Source organism: Penicillium chrysogenum (genome assembly GCF_028827035.1).
Source record: "Penicillium chrysogenum strain IBT 35668 chromosome Unknown utg000004l_segment0_segment0, whole genome shotgun sequence".
Lineage (NCBI taxonomy): Eukaryota > Fungi > Ascomycota > Eurotiomycetes > Eurotiales > Aspergillaceae > Penicillium > Penicillium chrysogenum.
The window spans coordinates 3143454-3162525 of NW_026622752.1; the positions used below are offsets into that span (position 1 = coordinate 3143454).

At 47.9% G+C, this 19072-nt stretch overlaps 10 protein-coding genes across 10 annotated transcripts; 5 read left to right on the top strand and 5 right to left on the bottom strand.

Annotated features, from left to right (window-relative positions):
• Positions 1–619: 619 nt before the first annotated feature.
• N7489_007151 (uncharacterized protein) lies at positions 620–1981 on the top strand (the record flags this gene model as incomplete). The annotated part of the gene is made up of 2 exons (XM_056712901.1): positions 620–930; positions 991–1981. 2 exons carry the CDS (start codon positions 620–622, stop codon positions 1979–1981), a joined length of 1302 nt encoding a protein of 433 aa, XP_056566616.1.
• Positions 1982–2736: 755 nt separating this feature from the next.
• N7489_007152 (CIA30 family protein) lies at positions 2737–3453 on the top strand (the record flags this gene model as incomplete). Its single annotated transcript, XM_056712902.1, has 2 exons — positions 2737–3221; positions 3270–3453. 2 exons carry the CDS (start codon positions 2737–2739, stop codon positions 3451–3453), a joined length of 669 nt encoding a protein of 222 aa, XP_056566617.1.
• A 343-nt stretch (positions 3454–3796) lies between these two features.
• Positions 3797–4880, bottom strand: N7489_007153 (carbon-nitrogen hydrolase family protein; the record flags this gene model as incomplete). The annotated part of the gene is made up of 3 exons (XM_056712903.1): positions 3797–4164; positions 4216–4655; positions 4711–4880. 3 exons carry the CDS (start codon positions 4878–4880, stop codon positions 3797–3799), a joined length of 978 nt encoding a protein of 325 aa, XP_056566618.1.
• Positions 4881–5399: 519 nt separating this feature from the next.
• On the bottom strand, positions 5400–6414 carry N7489_007154 (uncharacterized protein; the record flags this gene model as incomplete). The annotated part of the gene is made up of 3 exons (XM_056712904.1): positions 5400–5673; positions 5802–6086; positions 6407–6414. 3 exons carry the CDS (start codon positions 6412–6414, stop codon positions 5400–5402), a joined length of 567 nt encoding a protein of 188 aa, XP_056566619.1.
• A 2553-nt stretch (positions 6415–8967) lies between these two features.
• On the top strand, positions 8968–10633 carry N7489_007155 (glycoside hydrolase family 71 protein; the record flags this gene model as incomplete). Its single annotated transcript, XM_056712905.1, has 5 exons — positions 8968–8984; positions 9044–9549; positions 9602–9827; positions 9893–10350; positions 10404–10633. The coding sequence occupies 5 exons, from the start codon at positions 8968–8970 to the stop codon at positions 10631–10633; spliced, it is 1437 nt and encodes a 478-aa protein (XP_056566620.1).
• A 678-nt stretch (positions 10634–11311) lies between these two features.
• Positions 11312–12131, bottom strand: N7489_007156 (uncharacterized protein; the record flags this gene model as incomplete). Its single annotated transcript, XM_056712906.1, has 3 exons — positions 11312–11759; positions 11823–11962; positions 12012–12131. The coding sequence occupies 3 exons, from the start codon at positions 12129–12131 to the stop codon at positions 11312–11314; spliced, it is 708 nt and encodes a 235-aa protein (XP_056566621.1).
• Positions 12132–12571: 440 nt separating this feature from the next.
• Positions 12572–13842, bottom strand: N7489_007157 (mandelate racemase/muconate lactonizing enzyme family protein; the record flags this gene model as incomplete). Its single annotated transcript, XM_056712907.1, has 3 exons — positions 12572–13325; positions 13389–13610; positions 13667–13842. 3 exons carry the CDS (start codon positions 13840–13842, stop codon positions 12572–12574), a joined length of 1152 nt encoding a protein of 383 aa, XP_056566622.1.
• A 1122-nt stretch (positions 13843–14964) lies between these two features.
• Positions 14965–15150, bottom strand: N7489_007158 (uncharacterized protein; the record flags this gene model as incomplete). The annotated part of the gene is made up of 1 exon (XM_056712908.1): positions 14965–15150. One exon carries the CDS (start codon positions 15148–15150, stop codon positions 14965–14967), a length of 186 nt encoding a protein of 61 aa, XP_056566623.1.
• A 524-nt stretch (positions 15151–15674) lies between these two features.
• N7489_007159 (FMN-dependent alpha-hydroxy acid dehydrogenase) lies at positions 15675–17262 on the top strand (the record flags this gene model as incomplete). The annotated part of the gene is made up of 4 exons (XM_056712909.1): positions 15675–15762; positions 15820–16580; positions 16641–16858; positions 16923–17262. 4 exons carry the CDS (start codon positions 15675–15677, stop codon positions 17260–17262), a joined length of 1407 nt encoding a protein of 468 aa, XP_056566624.1.
• Positions 17263–17478: 216 nt separating this feature from the next.
• N7489_007160 (ketopantoate reductase family protein) lies at positions 17479–18645 on the top strand (the record flags this gene model as incomplete). Its single annotated transcript, XM_056712910.1, has 5 exons — positions 17479–17519; positions 17568–17661; positions 17751–17772; positions 17827–18023; positions 18073–18645. The coding sequence occupies 5 exons, from the start codon at positions 17479–17481 to the stop codon at positions 18643–18645; spliced, it is 927 nt and encodes a 308-aa protein (XP_056566625.1).
• Between the last annotated feature and the right edge of the window lie 427 nt (positions 18646–19072).

A 19072-nucleotide genomic window follows, 5' to 3' on the forward strand; every position in this document is an offset into this window, starting at 1 on the left:
TCGGAGAAGGAGCCGGGAGCTTTGACAGGTTTATTTAGAGTAGATCATATCATCGGTTGCTCGTTCCACTTCGCTCCTTATTTTTCTTTCCACCATCTTGTATCTCTTCGCTATGTATTCTTAAAGACTTTTCGCTCTTATATGATTATCATCAGCGCGGAAACAAAAACTTCCTGAAGAGTTTTCCTGAGACAACACACCAAACTGATAACGGCTATGGTCGGTTGTCCTCGGCAGTCCAGCCCACAACGGCTGTCAGCCACACCTCCGCCTCTAGCCGAGCCCGATATTGATTTCTGACTGGCCACTGACTGGCACTGTCAGGGGCACGCTAACTGGATAGTGGATATTTTAAGCGCTGCAAGCCACAGCGGAAAAGTATGGATCATCTGGATGTGGTTTTTTGCCCTAGCTGTGGTCACTTTGCTACAATCAGGGCCCATTTTACAATGGATCAAGACTTGGGCCGAAGACCCAGAATACTAGGAAGAAAAAAATGTGATCAAATGGGGCGACCGAGAGAGGAACATATACTGTGTTGCCTTCCTCAACCAGAGCCTTGTATATTCGCACACAATCTTCCAGTCTATTCCCCAAGACCTTGATATGACAGCATATAATGGATCGTCTCAATCAACACCCAGACAAATATGAGCCAGATATCGACTTTCCCAATGACTCTCGCAGCCATGAATCCAACGACACAATTGAGGAAATCAACTCTCTCGAACTCACCCGTATCAACACATATCGCCTGCAACAGAAAACCACCGTAGGCTCTACGAGAGGGCCTACTCCCCGCGAAAGATGGCTTCCTATGGGTGCTAACAAAGAGTATCCACCTCTACTCCCGGATTCTGAGGACTATGTCGTGGAGTTTGACGGAGCCAATGATCCCCTACACCCATACAATTGGTCTACGCCTAGGCGGTATGTCCGCTACTATTCCTTCCTGTCGATGTCAATATACACTTGCTAATATCTTAAAAGAATAATGTTAGTTTGTATCCTATGTTATGGTACCTTCGCCGGGTCGTTTACCAGCGCTGTCTTCTCGGCTGCTATTCCTGGCTTTAGCGAGGAGTTCAACACAAGCACCGAAATTGGCTCACTCGGAGTGGCACTCTATGTCCTTGGATTCGCAGCCGGGCCAACAATCTGGGCACCAGGATCAGAGCTGATCGGCAGGCGTTGGCCACTGTCTCTCGGACTTTTCGGATGTGCCATCTTCACCATAGCATGTGCAGTTGCCAAAGATATACAGACCATCATGATCTGTCGTTTCTTTGGTGGTCTGTTCTCGGCGAGTCCTATTTCAGTCGTTCCCGCCGTGTTCGCAGACTTGTTCAACAACACACAAAGGGGTGTGGTGATGTCGATTTTCTGCATGGCGGTGTTTATCGGGCCCTTTTCGGCACCGTTTGTGGGTGGATTCATTGCAATGAGCTCCCTAGGTTGGCGGTGGACGATGTATATATCTGCGATCATGGTGTTCCTAGGGTTTGTCCTAGTCTTCGTCTTCCTTGACGAGACTTATGCTCCAGTCATCCTCGTCCGTAAGGCAGCTACCCTACGCCGACAGACTCGGAACTGGGGCATCCATGCAAAGCAAGATGAAGTGGAAGTGGATCTCGCGGAGCTTCTACGCAACAACTTTGCCCGACCCGTTGTGATGTTGGTCACGGAACCCATACTGCTTTTGGTCTCGTTGTATATCTCCTTCGTCTATGGCCTAATCTATGCCCTGTTAGGCGCATACCCTGTTGTCTTCCAAGGCGTCTACGGAATGAGTACTGGTGTGGGTGGACTGGCGTTCGTGGGCCTTATAATCGGTGAACTCCTTGGTGGCGTTTATATCCTCCTGATACAGGGTTCGTACAAGAAGAAGCTGGCGGAAAACGGTGATAAGCCTATCCCCGAATGGCGCCTTGCGCCAGCGATTATAGGAGCTGTGTTATTTGCCGGAGGATTGTTTTGGTGAGTACCCTTCTTGGGATTCTTAATAACGTTTGTTCTGAGCTAATACCAAAAAGGTTCGGCTGGACCGGATACACTTCGTCCATTCACTGGATTGCTCCTGTGGCTTCGGGGCTCCTCACCGGAGGCGGGATCTTTTTGATCTTCTTACAGTGTTTCAATTACATCGTTGACTGCTATCCCTCGTTGTATGTACCCACGTATCTCCTATGGAAAGGAGTGACTAACCCAATTGGCAGAGCTGCATCTACTATTGCCGCGAACACGATATTACGCTCAGCTATTGGCTGCTCATTCCCACTTTTCTCGCGGCAAATGATGGAGAACTTAGGAGTGCAATGGGCGGGTACGATGCTTGGATGTATCGCAGTCGTCATGATTCCTATTCCTGTTCTGTTCAAGGTATATGGTCCATGGCTGCGAGAGAGAAGTAAATTGGCGTGCTCGCCGGTTTATGATGTCGAAAAGAAACCTTATGATGTCTAATAGATATGAAATCCATGTAAAAAAGCCTAATATACCCAAATTTTACTTTGTGCCGAATTCGAGTACAGCTGCAGGGCTGGATACATTTTATGATCGAAACGATTGAAGGATAACTAGTTAGTTAACTAGTTAAATTCATGGCCTTGTTTGTCAGGCCGCAAGACTTTGCTTATCGCTCGGGAGATGACGTCACACCGTGAATCAATCAGCCGATCCATGGATCGATCGGATTGCACCTGGACAGTTCGATAATCCCACTTCCTCAGTTTCACTATGGAAACCCCTACCAATAAAACAATTTTCGGCCCAGATTGGGACCTCGGTCGCTGGACCCCCTCCGATGACCGCGTCCGTGGGGGATCGTCAGTATCAAATCTCGAGCTTACCGCGGGAGGTGTACTTTTTCACGGCAACCTTGACATTGAGACACTTGGAGGTGCCGGCTTTGCCTCGCAACGCACGGTCGAAAACGAACAAGAATGGGACCTCAGCGGATACGATGGTCTTGCGCTACACATTGTTCCATCGGACAGAAACCGATACACGTTCTCCCTAACAGACGAAATCCCACCCCGGCGGCCAGATGCTCGTGAACAAAGTGCACTTGTCTGGGAATACGACTTTTGCACGAGTGAGGCAGGGCGCGAGGTGCGTGTGTTATGGAAGGATCTGAAACCGACATACCGGGGAAAGTCGGTAGAAGATGCCAGGTCGTTGGACTTGTCGCGTATAAAAAGATTTCGGATCATGATTCGAAGGTAAGCCTTCTATCCAGAGAAGACAGAGTATGGGTGCTAATTATTTAGTTTCTTTGGGGCACAACAAGGTGACTTTGGCCTTAACCTCCAATCTATCGGAGTGTTCCGCGAGGGCTCCTTGGATAATTCTAGTCCGACAAAGGAGTCCATGGACTGTGATGGCGAGAAAACGGAACCGAAGGAAACTCGGGCGAAGAAAAACTGGTTACCGAGTTGTTGCACGTCGTTCTGACCATCAAATGGAATATAGACGACGCTGAAAGAATTGCGCCATCGAGCTTTCGCAGATACTGGCGTGGCATTTATTCAACCTTTGAGATTTGAACTCCATGACTGACCCAGTTGGTGTCCCAATGCGATTTGATGTTACCCATGTTCAAGTTGGATATACGAATGAACAAGATTAGATAGAGAGGCCGTGAAGAAGAAAGGGGTCTTGCCGCTCCCGATTTGGGTAACAATGCTCTGCGACATACACAGCCCCAGAGCAATTAACATGCTCGCTTTAAAGATATATCTTGACCTCTACTCAATTTTGTATGTGCATGATTGATGACATTTGAAACATATTATGACTACTCCACAGTTGCCACGGCTGTCACCGTATCGGCCTTGACCATCTTTTTCACTTTCTTGCACACATTAAGTGACATAAGATCCGGGCGGCTGTAGTGACCCGTAGCATCGGCAAAAATCTTAGTCGCCAAAATTTGAGTCATGTCAAGATCTGCATAGATTATACCCTCGGTGCTGCTGTCTGTGGGCTCAGTTAATCTCCTCCCGTCGGGGCCGAAGATTGCAGAGCTGCCTCCTCCCGGAGAAGACATAAAGACTCCGCCACTTGTGTTCATTGCCCCCACTCCCTTTTCCGTAATTACCGCCGTGCAATGGAGAACAAAGCTCTGTGACTCCACGGCGTATGTCTGCGACAAACTGTGGCAGCCTAGAAAGTATGTCAGCCTGCGAATTGTGGGCATGGGAGGTACGGATTTACCTTCAGCAGACATAGACCAGAGGTCTGTCTTCCCAGTGTGAGGAGTCAGGCTAGGCCATGCAGAGATGTGTATGTCCTCTCTCTGAGATATCATGAAATACTTCAGCAGCGGCTGGATGTGCTCCCAGCAAGAGAGAGCTCCAACACGCCCGAAGGGCAGGTCCACGACACTAGAGAAACATTCTCCGGAGGCATCCCCGAAAATAGTGCGCTCCATATGGGTAGGCTTCATCTTTCGCCGGTGTGACTTAATCTCTCCGTCACCGCTAATCATTACTTGGGCGATATAGACCGAGTTGTTGTCATTCTCCGAAAATCCAAGCGATACCGCAATCGAGTGACTCTTGGCACATGCTTGGATTTGTTTCATCTCAGGGGAATCGAGAGTAATGGAGTTCTTGATGTATGCGACATGTAACTCGACATCGAGAAACCGGCTCCTGTGACGGATTAGTCGTTATTAGGTTTCACTGTAAATGTCTCAACCGAATTTACCAGATCCAACCTGGATATCCAGGAATCCAGCACTCTGGAAAAGCGATCAATTTTGCGCCATTATGGGCAGCCTCTGCGATGAGGTTACAAGTCTTCACCACGCCAGCAGCCAGGTCTAGCCACTCTGGCTCAGCTTGGGTAACTGCTACACGAGTCGTCTCCGACGACATTGTGAAATATTTATTTTACGGTAAGAAATGCATAGAGTTGAACGTACGGGATCGCACTGCCTTTATATATTTTTTCCTCCCCTTTGTCCCCTCATTCTCCAATCCTGCAGAGCGAAAACCCCGCATTTAGTACTTTTCCTACGATTTATATAATAACACCTATCTCAATTGGTTATGGATGGTTATGGATAATTGACAAGGAGAATCCACGGACCAACCATCCAAACCTGGACAATCTTCGCATTTGGTTCAAAAGCGAGTCCTCTTTCTTCTGTGGACTATCATCTGTTGAGAATGTTACCGCCACCAAATATTACAGTATAGTCCTAGAAAGTCCTTCTGAAACGGAATCTGCGAAGGCTACGTAGGTATACCATAGGGGCTTCGTGCGTCCTGAATCCGTGCAATCTGTATCCATTCTAGAATTCTAGAATTGTAGAAGTAGATTATAATGACATCAACAGATCCGCCAAGGACGCGTCAAACCAAAGATGTATTCGGCTCATTGATGTGTGCTCATCATGCGTGATCTCTAGTAGACGTCGTGGTCTGAGATGCTGCGGATGTGGTGTGGCTGTGATGGTTCGACACTGATGGGGTGCTTCGCACCGGGAAGTATTCCGTCTGTGGCTGGTTGGTGAACATCGTAGAGGAGCGATTAACCTCAAGGTCAGCGACGGCATTATTTTTCGCGACCACAAGAGGTATCTTCGAGTCCGATGAACTGGACTCCAGCTCTTTCCTAGCTGCAATTCGTCGTGCCCTTGCTCTATCACGTGCGCAGTAAATCACACTGATTCCGCCAAATAGCGAGATCATACAGCAGCCAAATACAATTGCTGCTATGTTACCTTTGCGGTTCCATTCTAGGGGATATTAGCACAATGGTGGTTTTGGGGCTCATGGTATTGGGAGACTCACCATCCAGCTCCGCCGCAGAACTGCTCGTTGCAGTTGCAGTTGTAGTACTTGTCGTCGTCGAGGCGCTGCTGGTTGTCGTTGAGGAAGTGCTGGTAGTCGTGCTGGTAGTCGAGCTGGTAGTCGAGCTGGTAGTCGAGCTGGTAGTCGAGCTGGTGGAGGTGGAGATTGTAGAGGTGGAAGTTGTAGAGGTGGAGGAGGTCGAAGTAGAGGTCCCAGACGTGGAGCTTGTCATAGATGTCGTTGTTGAAGTAGATGTCTCCGACGTGGTTGTATCGGTTGTGGTATCTGTGGATGTAGTAGAGTCGGTTGTCGCAGTAGTGTCTTTGGCTTCGAGGATCTCGCCATATCCGCGTTTCCCCCGGTTATTGAATACCTCAGTCGGCCCTGAGATTGCCCATAAATTCTCAACGGAAGTCGTTGTGGCTGAAATCCATGTGGATTCAGAGGCATAGGGGTGATCGAGCACCCGAGGGCATAGCAAGGTGCAAAGTGCAAGTATTGAAAGCTGCATGGTGTTGCAATCAAGGAAATTTGAGAGGAATATTTTTGACAAAATACAGAAGGAGGATCATCCTAGAAGACGGTTGGAATAATTTAAGACTTACTTTGACATTTGGTAAGAAGAAAAAAACGAACAAAAAGCCACGCGATATAATTAGACCGACGTGTAAGGCAATTTCCCTATCAATTTTCATAGTCTCTGGTTATGCTCGCCACTATGGTTTAGTGCTTTATCTTTGTGCTAAGCGTTGTTGAATCAGCCAGTGGACAGCCGGTGGAGGAGGCTTAGTTGAAGTGCACACGCATATGCCGCGCGGCACCCCATAAGACTGATTTTATGCTTCAATATATTCTAATTTCTGGTTAATAACGGTTCACTGAAATCTTCATACTTCTCAATGTACATATATATTGTAATCAGTGTAGATAGAATCATCCATAGTAGGTTAGTACATATATTGAAGTCAGAGAAACACTCGAAAATATTACAGTATCCACATATTACACCAGCTCTGGCCTGGACTGCGCATAAATTTATACCCATGCCCTCGTGTCTGTTTTCATTCTTATTTTATCTGTGGGCAAAATAATGGAGTGTGCCGACTATTTTTGGAATAACTAACTTACGTATTTGACAAGCGAGTGGCCACCCCTGCGAACACCCCAAAACACCATACATAGTAAATGCGATATATTCTACATTTATATCCCAACAACCATATGTTCATCCTACCTCCCCGTTTGTCGAGAGTTGTTGATAAGACTGATTAGCACTGTATATCAATTTCAGGGTAGAATACTGTCTTACTATCATTTCACAGATTACCAAAAATTATGTTCCTATAAGCTAGGAAAACATATACCGTACCCATAAAGCCATGAATTTTCCTGAAGCTCCCTAGATATGCTAGATATCATATATATAGCACTATACTATAAAGACAAGTCCCTATAGGCCTCACACTTACTATGGTGTTTTGGGATGGTGATTCTTGGCAGTAACTAACTTAACTAGTTCAAAAGGACCCACATTTGATCTGACCAATCACGGAAATGCCAAGCATTTGACCAAACTTGGAAAGGACCAAAAGGACATTGTTGTTTGCATGATCGTTTGCATGCTCTTTACGGAGTACATAGTACATACATATGCCTCCAGGGCTGGAGCACAACGACACGGCTGAATCCCCTGTCCGAATACTTCCCGAGCGTAATCCAACTTTGAATGGGTTTAATGCCGGTTTAGGAAGTGGGAGATGAAGAGGCACGTGCCCATTTTGTACTAACCTGAAATCATCGACTTAATCCCCAGGTTTCAACGTTGTTTCAATGTGTGTCAGCGGCAGTGACGTAAATGAACGTTGTACACGCTTTCTTTATGAGATGAATTCTATTAGGTAGGTAGTATTGTGACAAGACCATGTGGCTTCTGAAGTTACAATTTCTACGGGGCGTAACCCCCGCAAATGTTACAACAATCTGCTGATGGTTTCTTCATATGTAAATAGATGTAGTATTACTTTAATATCCATTGAGTTTCCCGTAAGTACTTGCTGATGGAGCCATCAAACTCTAATTTGAAGACCTCTCTTGGGTCGTACAATTTGGTAGTCAGCTGCTGTATGGGGTTCTATTGCTAACATTTTTCTCCGAAAAGGACATTTTCATAGGTATGAATGTGGAAAAGGCCATAGCAATTTGACTTTGAGTTATTGTCCTTGCGCGTAAAATCCTGGAGGCTGCTTGCTTAACCCGGAGGTACTTTCTGTGATCTATACAAACATTCTTAAAGGTGCTAGTTTGGTCCCTGGGTTACATTCGGGAGGTTACTGATATAAAGCCGATGGGGTACGGTTCGGGGGATCTTGAGCATGTCTTCCGGTATTTTACTACGCTCATGTCGAATCACAAGGGCTTAATATTTTACGACTTCTACCATTATGGATGATGGCAATGTATAGTTTTAAAGTTTGGGCAAGTACAGTGCAGTGTAAAGAAAAACCGAGTATCTGGTCATGTATTTATCCAAAAAAAGAACCGCATTTGATACATATTGAGAAAGTGACTGGTAGTAACGACGACTCTAACCCGCTTCAAGATGACCTTTCTACATTTTGATTTGTGTACGGTCACCGGCATGTATAACTATATACAATTAAGCAATCGTTACTACCCCAGGAATCATCCGGCGGCCACGCTGTACCTAATTGAAGCGCAAAACCGCGCAATAACGAGAACTTGTGGGCAATAGCGTACACACTCAACGATGATGTCGCCCAAAGCTCTGTAACAACCACATGGCTCCTTCAATGTAAGGCTTTGATTGGGCTCGGAGAGATAACTAGCAAATATCACACTCCTCTTTCTGATGATTAAACTTCGTAGGTCAGCTGCGAGAAGCCCCGAGTCATCTGGAGAATGAAAGGGCTATTTAAAGGTGTGAGACGCGCACAAAACACATATCGATACCTGAACCAGAAACAGGAAGATTTGACCCGAGGTGAACCAAGAGAACTTACAAATCATGATGAATATACGATTCATTTTGGGTGTCATTACTTTACTATCTACGATGGTCCATGCCCTGTCTACGGGGAATCATGGCATACGTCATGCCAAAAGACAGTCGACAGACCGACTGGTCTTTGCACACTTTATGGCAAATATGCCCTCAGTTGCATTGTGTGTGTTGGACATATACTGATTATCTAAAAGATCGGAATCGTCAGCAATAGAAACAGCGCATCGGACTACGATGACGACATGAAACAGGCTAAGTCTCTGGGCATTGATGCATTTGCTCTGAACATTGGCACAGATCCCTATACTGATCAACAACTCCAACTGGCATACGATTCAGCTGCCAACAATGACATGAAAGTCTTTCTATCATTCGATTTCAACTGGTGGCATATTGAACAGGCCGCCGAAGTTGGCCAGAAGGTTGCTCAGTATGCTAGCAAACCTGCACAACTTCTCGTCGATGACAAGGTATTCGTTTCATCGTTCGCTGGCGATGGAATGGATGTTGCAGCAATGCGAGCAGCAGTTGGGAAATCGGTCTTTTTCGCACCGAATTTCCACCCATCAACTGGGACAGATATCACGCCAGTTGACGGCCTCTTGAATTGGATGGCGTGGCCAAACAACGGAAATAACAAAGCCCCAACTGCAGAGCACAGTATTTCTGTCGCCGATGGGGATAAGGAATATGTCGATGCTCTTGGCGGAAAGGCTTATATTGCCCGTCAGTTTAATTTTCATCGCAATTTGAATTAATTTTTCTGACTCTGACGCAGCTGTTTCCCCGTGGTTTTTCACGCATTTCGGACCCGAAGTTTCTTATAGCAAAAACTGGAACTTTCCGTCTGATCTACTGTGGTTTAACAGATGGAATGAGATACTTGAGTTGAAACCGCGATTTATCGAGATTGTGACATGGAATGACTATGGAGAGTCTCATTATATTGGTCCTTTGAGATCACCACACACTGACGACGGGGCCTCAAAATGGGTTAATGACATGTGAGAACTTCAAAACCAGCCGTGGAACCCTTCAAAGCGGGGGACAAACTAACGGACAATTACAGGCCCCACGAAGGATGGCTGGACATTTCAAAACCATACATCGCCGCGTTCAAAGCAGGCCAGTCGTCTCCAGACAGTCATATATCATCTGATGAGTTAGTTTACTGGTACCGACCTGCACCACGTGGGGTGAACTGCGACTCTACAGATACCTGCATGGTACCAGCGAACAATGGCAGTGGAAACTATTTCATGGGTCGTCCAGATGGCTGGGAATCCATGGCCGACTCTGTCTTCGTTGTATCATTGCTTACAGCCCCGGCCACAGTACAGGTCAACACCGGCGGGACTGTCCATACCTACGAAGCACCAGCCGGGGCAAGTGCAAAGGAGGTGCCAATGGGAGTTGGTGCACAAAGCTTTGAGGTCAATCGCGATGGCAAAACTATTCTGTCAGGGACCAGTTTGAAGGAGATTATCGACGGGTGCGTGTGTGGTTTGTACAACTTCAACGCCTACGGTAAGTGAAGATATAGCCACTGCTGATAGCTCCCTTTTAACTTTGACGTGCAGTCGGAACGCTTCCACCAGGATCCAACGATGCACTCCAGCCAGAAGGGCTCTCTGCCTTCACACAAAGCCTGCGTGTTCAGACATGCCAACCCACCCCCTCATTAGGCACAGTGCCTCCGGCTGCTCCATCTCCAAGTAAGAGCACCGTATTGCCAAGTTCTCCTCCGAGCACAACACAAAAGCCCCTGGACCATGCTCTGCTATTCCGTCGACTGTCATCGTCACTGTGACAGTTACCGAGGCTATGACTCCACCAAATTCACCTCCAACCGGAACTTGCGGCGGGGGCGGTGGTGGGGGTGGTAACGGCGGAGGTGGAACTGGCAATGGAAACGCTGGAGGAGGTGGCGGGGGCGGGGGGCGGAGGAGGGGGTGGTGGGAGTAGGGCCTGCATTGCGGGAACAGGAGCCAACAACTACAGCGGGTTGTGTTCGTTTTGTTGCAGCTATGGTTATTGTCCATCTGGACCCTGCACTTGTACGCAGTATGGTACTCCAGTCCCCCTTCCACCATCAACTGGAGCTCGTGGGGCGCCTCTTGTCGGCGAAGACGACTCGTATCTGGGTCTTTGCAGTTTTGCATGTGATCATGGATATTGTCCCCCTACAGCATGCAGAATAGCTTGAGGATGGCCTATACAAGGGTTCAGATGCAGTCATCTCAATATGCCATCTACTTGTGGACATAAGGGCATGAAAGTAGTTGTCGTGTATCGGTATAGGTTGCAATTCTATGATATGTCTGCCATGGATCCATTTATGTAGAAATTAGGAAATATTAAAAAAAGGTCATCAAGTAATATTAGATTATCAATACTTGTTAAGCTAGATTTTGTAGCAATCTCTTTGTGGTTTCGGGAATATTAGAAGGCAAGAAACACCAGGTAGGTAAATGGGGATCAAGCTCAGTCAAAGTAGCAATACCACCAGAGCCTGGGCTGCGGCACAAGCTAGTACGAGACTTGTAGGGCTTAACCTTGCAGCAGCACCTGCCGCGGGGGTAGTTGCCATGGCGGTATCAGCAGCAGTGGGGGATGCTGAACCCGTGGTAGCAGGAGCAGTGGGCGAAGTGTCGATGGTGGTAGCAGCGGCAGCAGCAGTGGTAGCGGCAGCAGCGGGTGACGCCTGGCTACCTGGCAGAACTTGACTAGCATTTTTAGCAGTTGACCCGGCATTTGCTGTTGCTAAGACTGCATCAGCAGTGGAAGTTATGGTGACCGGAAATAGCGTTATCTGGTCCCAACCGATAGTTGAAGTGCTGGTGCCGGGCGTGTCCGGCCCTTTCCCGGTGACAGTGTCTGTACAAGTATAAGCCCCCGTTGGGAGGTCGGTCACAACGCAGACAACGTGATTATATCTGTGGAATCAATGAGCAATCTATTACAGCTTGAGATAACGGTTGGGAGTTGAGTAAACGCACACGTTGTCAGCCTCAGCACTTATCAAGTATTCGACACTAGTTGGGGCTGAGGTCAAAAAGAGCCCAGGGCCCATGCCACATTGTGTGCTATTGGTGTTGCCGGGTGGGCAATTGATGCTGTATGTAGTTGTTGCTGATTGCTATTCAAAATTAGTTGGATATCCGTGGATCAATTCTATTGATACGAACCGCTGCCAAAACTTCACCCAACAACGGCTGAGGGTCGGCGTTTGGAATGAACAAAGATACGACTGGATAGTCGACAGCAAGCCCCAGCGTTGCGAATGTCAGGAGAACTTGCAAAATCATTATGTGCTGGCGTCTCTCCGTATGTTATAATTGAATACAAAACAATAGTAGATATTTGCCATGCACCGGATTATTTGGAAAAGCCAGGGGTCCTACTTCTGAAGTATAAATTATATCGCCGATGGAGAAATTATCATCATTATTTTATAAGCCTGTCGTGATATAACGGGGACTTCTTGCGGCTGTTGTTGTATATCGAGATGATGAAAATTGCATGTCATACGGATCAAAGGCCGGCCATCCTCATCCTCATCTTAGCACTCAATATTACAAGGGGCTGAAAGCCAGGAAGAAGAAAACAAACAAGTAAAAAAGTCATGCTATGTATCTTAGTCATTCTGATCGTGATGTTGCTTCATCTGCCCTCTGGTGAATGCGCCGCAGGTCGAACAATTCCAACACACATTTATAACCGGAATATGCATATAATATCGTCATTATTACCACTCACGAATTGAGCCATCCGGTCCATAGAACTCCTTACACTGCCAAGGATCTGTCTCCTTGCTGATCTTCCGTACCATGTCTTCGTCAATCTCAATTCCCAAGCCGGGCTTAGAGGGTGCAGCAACATATCCCTCCGTGATATCAAAGACGGTCTTATCCACCAAGTAGCTGTTCAGATCAATATCCCCAGCTTCAACATTGTAATGCATGCCCAGCGACATCTCTTGGATGACAAAATTGGGTATCGACACGGCCACTTGGAGGGATGCTGCCAAGGCGATCGGACCCAGAGGACAATGAGGCGCGATAGCGACATCGTATGCTTCAGCCATGTTCGAGATACGCATAGTTTCGGAGATACCTCCTGCGTGGGCAATATCAGGCTGTAGGACATCTACCGACGAATCCTCCAAGAACCGCTTAATGTCCCACCTAGTGTATAAGCGCTCGCCGAATGCAATAGGAATCGTAGTCTGCTCGGAGAGTTGCTTGATCGCTTCGGGGTGCTCGCATAGCAAAGGCTCTTCGATGAATAGAGGCTGGTAAGGTTCCAGTGCCTTGGCCAGCTGCTTGGCCATAGGTCTGTGCAAGCGACCGTGGAAGTCCAGACCGGCATCAAGACCCAGAGCCTTCACCTGCTTCAATCGCTCTACGCAGGACTGTAAAACGGCCGGCGAGTCGAGCCAGTTGACATCTTCGGTGGCATTCATCTTGATGCACTTGAGGCCTTGGGCGATTCTCTCTTTCCTATTGACACAAGTTGTTAGAATTTCGCTTCCTTTCATTGTCCTTGGATTTCGGGGAACTCACGCCGCAGCCTCAACATCACTCGGTCGGTCACCTCCAATCCAGGCATAAACCTGCACCTTCTGGCGTACCTTTCCGCCCAGGAGCTCGTGGACCGGGACACCCAGCTTCCGGCCCTTCAGATCCCACAAAGCGATGTCAATTCCCGATAGAGCTGACATGAATACCGGACCACCCCGGTAGAACCCAAGCCGCCATATTGTCTGCCAAATGTGTTGAATATCACTGTCGGGGACGGTTAGCATTTTGGCTATGACCCAAGAAGATGGATTCAAGCATACTCCGCTTCGTATCCCACAAGGCGAGCAATAATTTCATCGAGTGCCCCTTCAACAGCAAGAGAATGCCCTTCCAATGTTCCCTCTCCCCAACCGAAGCGCCCTTCATCATCGGTGACTTTGACAAATAGCCAGCGGGGCTTCACACGGAAGTGCTCAATGGATTTGATCTTGGCCATAGTGGATTATGGAATGAAATTCTCGCGTATTGATTGATCCCGGAGCTGGAGCAGCAGAATCCGGAATGCGACCAAATTATATTCGTAGCTGGAGGTTCGGGACTCAACCCCACAGCATAAACGCATCCCACGCGGGGATCTCGGGAGAAGTCCGATCTGATTGCCGTGTATCAGTTCCCCCACGTCGAGGGGGGTTCAGTACAATAAAGTGTCCCCTTAGTTTGAGGTGTTCATTGGTGGGAAAACTGCTGTAGCGAGGTGGGCCACTGCCATTTCATCTGACATATGGGCTATCATCCTTCTACCATCCTTCTATCGTAAGATCATAAAGAAAGGACATGAAAAAGATATCATACCTAGGTAGAGTACCTATGTAGTCTTAATCAACTTATGTCAACATTTCCTCCCCGTCCCGAGGTCGCTCCTGCCACACGGTGTAGCTTCCATAATTTTCCCTCCGATGTTACTTTAAACCCCCCTTCGCCTCAAAATCCCCCGAAATATTTCACTTCCTCACTTTCTATGCGGATAGGTGACATGCTAGGGTATTCCAAAATGGCTCACTCAACTTGACATTCATCGATGCTTGACATCCTCTTGATCACTGCACTGCACCACTTTCCTTGATAGTCAATTCTATGGTTTCTATCCGAGGGTCCCGACTGTCTCGATTAGGATCCCCTCCGACGATCCTCACGAACCTACCCAGATTTAGATTCACTGCCATTGAGTCTACCCCGGTCAAGCTTCTGTGACCGAGCCCCTTGATGGAGCCTGTGGATCAGTGATCCGGGACAACGAGCAAAGAGTTCTTGGGTTCTTCCGCTAGGCGTATCCGACAGGCGTCGATCTTTTCGGTCACTATCGAATCGAATCCATCTTCATCTGGATTTCCGACCCGCATCAGTCTAAAGTTCGCTTGTCTGTTCGCCAGCTGTATGCATGACCATTCTGGCACTGATGCAGCTCAAGGTCCGTGAGTTCCTCTACACAGTACGTCCTGATACTTTGAGGGTAGCTCCTGAATGGCTACTTCCCACGGCTAGCACAACTCAACCGGGGAGTTTGATAAGGCCCCGAGGAGGAATTGGTGGCCGTATGAGTGGATTACTGTCTGCCCAGTCAACAAGTTGACGGGGTTTTGCAATCTCCATAAACGGAATCCTCCTTCTCCTTCTCTTCAGCTGCGAACAACCGACGGCCATCGAAAGAGTAGTGCCATTCGGACCCTCCGGTCGATTTCCATGCGGCCGTTAAATTCCGGAAGGCAGAATAGTCTCTATCGCTGAAACGCTTCTTCAGACGCATTACCAGACACGGGACCTATAAAAGCCAACTTTTTCAGTCCTGGTAACTCTCTCTTACAAGACTCGTAGGGGCAAGGCCAACTCCATTTATTCTGGTCCACCAAAATCTAGGACGGCGGTCCTGGGGTTTATGATAATTCCAAATGAAGTAATTTTATCAGTGCCGATTATTCGTACAGGCAATGAGTAGATGCAATTATATACAGTCATCGTGTCAAGCCCACCAACACTAACACCCATTCTCCGATGCGGGCCACGTCAAGGGTCAAAAGCAAACGCCATTTCTTCCTCAGGGAAAGTCGATACATCGGGAGCGTGGGTTGGCTCCCCAGAATCCCACATTCCCCGCATTAGATGGGCGCAAAAAGCCGGAGAAATTGGCCCGTCTCCAGAGCTTGGAGCTGTGAACCCCCACGTTCGGATGGATTCCGGGATCGTCGACGGGTATGAGCGCGGGATAAGCAGTGTGGCCATTTTATGATGAGAATTTGCCAGTTGCAGTTGGCAGATATAGCAATATCCAGGATGAAACTCACTCGCCAGGAGATCAACCAACATAACAATCAGGAATCGTGTTGGGTGGCCATCCATGGGGCTGTGTACGATGTCACAGGTAGGGAAACCACAATCCCTGAAGGCCCTACGACCCCAGGCTAACTAACTTCTGAAGACTTTTTGGACTCCCACCCAGGTGGTGCAGCTGTGATTTTGCGATGTGCGGGTAAAGACGCGACTGGCGATTTCGACTCTGTTCATTCGCTGGAGCTTTTGAGTGAAGCACTCCCTGAAAGCGCCCTCCAAGGCCATATTGATCCTGCTGAATTTGACACGGTAAAAGAAAAACAAGATGCGACGAAAGAGAAGAAATCAAACCCAGCCGACGACGGTCTCCCACCATTGCAAACTCTGATCAATCTACATGATTTTGAACACGTTGCTCAGAAGCTGCCTGCTACAACATGGGCCTATTACTCATCCGGTGCAGACGATGAGATCAGCAAACGGAATAATGCCCTGGCATATCAAAAGATTTCCCTTCGTCCACGTATCCTGCGAAAGATTCCGGCTGTCAATACGACCACCGCAATCTTAGGGTACTCTACCACGCTACCTGTCTATATCTCTCCAGTAGGTCTTGCAAAATTTGCCCATCCACAGGGTGAGTGTGCGCTGGCAGCTGCAGCTGGTAAGGATGGACTGGTCCAAGTCCTCGCAAACGGATCCAGCATGCCGATTGAACAGGTGATGAAGAGTCGCACCTCACAGAAGCAGCCTATTTTCCAACAATTATATGTCAACAAAGATACCAAAAAGTCTGTTGAGACTGTACGGCGAGCTGAAAGAGCTGGTGCTAGTGCTATTTGGATTACGGTCGACTCGCCCATGGTGGGGAAACGCGAGATGGATGAACGGCTGAATTTGAGAGTGACGGTATGGACTCTGCCCGGAAGATACCAATGGGCCGTTATTGTATTTACTAACGTGTTTCAGGCTACCGACAATAATACGGAAGGACAGGGCGTAGCGAAGATCATGGCCAGCTCGATATCTCCATTCATCGACTGGGAGATTCTCACATGGCTTCGTCAACTAACAGATCTCCCTGTTGTCATCAAGGGAATCCAATGTGTGGAGGATGCCGTGCTTGCCTATCAGCATGGTGTGCAAGGTATCGTACTCTCGAACCATGGAGGACGCTCGCAAGACACGTATGATATCTCCTGACTATGACCCCGTTCCTCATGCTATTGCTATGCTCACGTATATAAACAGGGCACAATCACCTCTTCTAACACTACTGGAGATTCGGAAGTTCGCGCCTCACTTGATTGAGAGCAAGATGCAAATCTTTATTGACGGTGGCATTCGTCGAGGAACAGATGTACTCAAGGCCATCGCACTAGGAGCAACTGCTGTGGGATTGGGCAGACCATTTTTGTTCAGTTTGTCTGGATACGGGGAGAAGGGAGTGCGACGGATGATTGAGATTCTGCGACAGGAAATCGAAACAAATATGGTTTTCCTAGGAGCGAGCAGTCTTGAAGAGCTGAGACCCGAGATGGTGAATACCAGTCGGTTGGGGAAACACTTGATAGCCAGCGTAAAGCTATAAATTAGATCAATCGCTTACCAGTCCCTTTCGCTTGAATATCGAATGCCAAGAATACTACCTCATCCCAAATCCCCCCTAATTGTCCGTGGAGAGTCCACGAGTCCACCCCCACGCGGCCATCCTCCGATGCGGGGAACCTTGGAAGTCGAGTCTCAAAAAGAACCTTGGGATACAGCATGCACTTCGTGCCTTGGATACACATTTGATCCTCACAAAATGGCAGACAAGATTGATGTCCTCGTCTATGGATTGGGAGCGTGAGTTCAGCCTCTTTCACAAAAATGGTATTATACTGACTTCTATAGGATTGGCTCCTTCTACGCCTTTATACTGAGTCGCTCCGATCGTGTGCGACTGACTGTCGTGGCACGTTCAAACTATGAAGCTGTTCAGGCAAATGTGAGTACTTTGGCGTGGATTAGGCTATTCCAGTATTAATATCCGGGCTCCGAAAGGGAATTACTCTCAATAGCCAAAATCATGGCCAGCATACCTTTCACCCACACCGAGGTATGTCAAATATACACGATCCAAACCAAATTATCTTGCTGATAACCCAACTAGTGGTAAAATCTGTCGCGGAAATTTCACCAGTCGACTACATCGTGTGCGCTCACAAGGCAATCGACCAGGATGAGGTGGCAGCCCTGCTACAGCCAGCCATCGACAGCAGGACTACAATTGTAGTCATTCAGAATGGCGTTGGTAACGAGGAGCCATTCCGAAAGCGGTTCCCCGACAACCCGATCATAACCTGTGTGGTACGTTCTCTTCACATCGTCAATTCCAGTCTCGTTCTAACTTCCACAGACGTGGGTAGGAGCCACGCAGACAAGTCCTGGGATTGTCTCGCACACCAAATCCGAGGATATGCAGATCGGCTTATTCCCTAACCCCAAGGTCGAAAGCCAAGTCGAGCAACAACGACTTGATGCATTTGCCGATCTTCTCCGCAATGGCAAGACTCGGTTCCAGGTCCTTGAGGATATGCAGATCCAGCGATGGGAGAAGGTGGTTTGGAACGTAGCATGGAACTCGTTGACGACCCTCACGATGGTGGATACACAGTCGTGGTTGAAGTCTTCAGAAGACGCGACACCTTTCACACGCCAATTGATGCAGGAGGTCATCAACGTCGCCCGTGGCTGTGGTGTACCGCTGGAAGATGGTCTGATTGACCAGCTTATGGACAAGATCAATGCCATGCCTGGGATTGGAAGCAGCATGCAGACGGATTGTAAAAGTGGACGACCAATGGAGATCGATGTTATCTTGGGCTTCCCAGTCCGGAAATCTCGAGAACTCGGCATCCAAGCACCCTTTTTGGAGACACTGTACGTTCTTCTTCGGGCGGTTGATGGTCGACTCAGGGCCGCACTGTAGGAATAATAAATGCGATAGTTGATTTGGTTTCAATTCTATGACTTAAGGTTCGTTATAGACACTAGACCTCGGGACAATGAAACTTGTACTTAATCCCACCAAAATGAGACTCGTATTTGAATCATCCGTGATAATCCAATGTATTCAAGGGTCAGATCAGTTGTCCACTTCCCTTGCCACAGGGGAAATGCCATCCGTAGCGCCATATACTATACCCTTTTTGTCTCGCTTGATCTTTCACGCGTCGATTACAGAGGAAGTATGACTCGGGCAAGATGTTCGACATATGGTGATATATATGAATGTAAATTTCTTGCCTGCCAAAGATCTTTCCCATGCAGGTGTCATATGACACTGTCGCTCCACATCGGCAACCTTCAAACCAGCCCAGACACGGGACTATGGGAAAAAGGCGCCCCAGAGGATA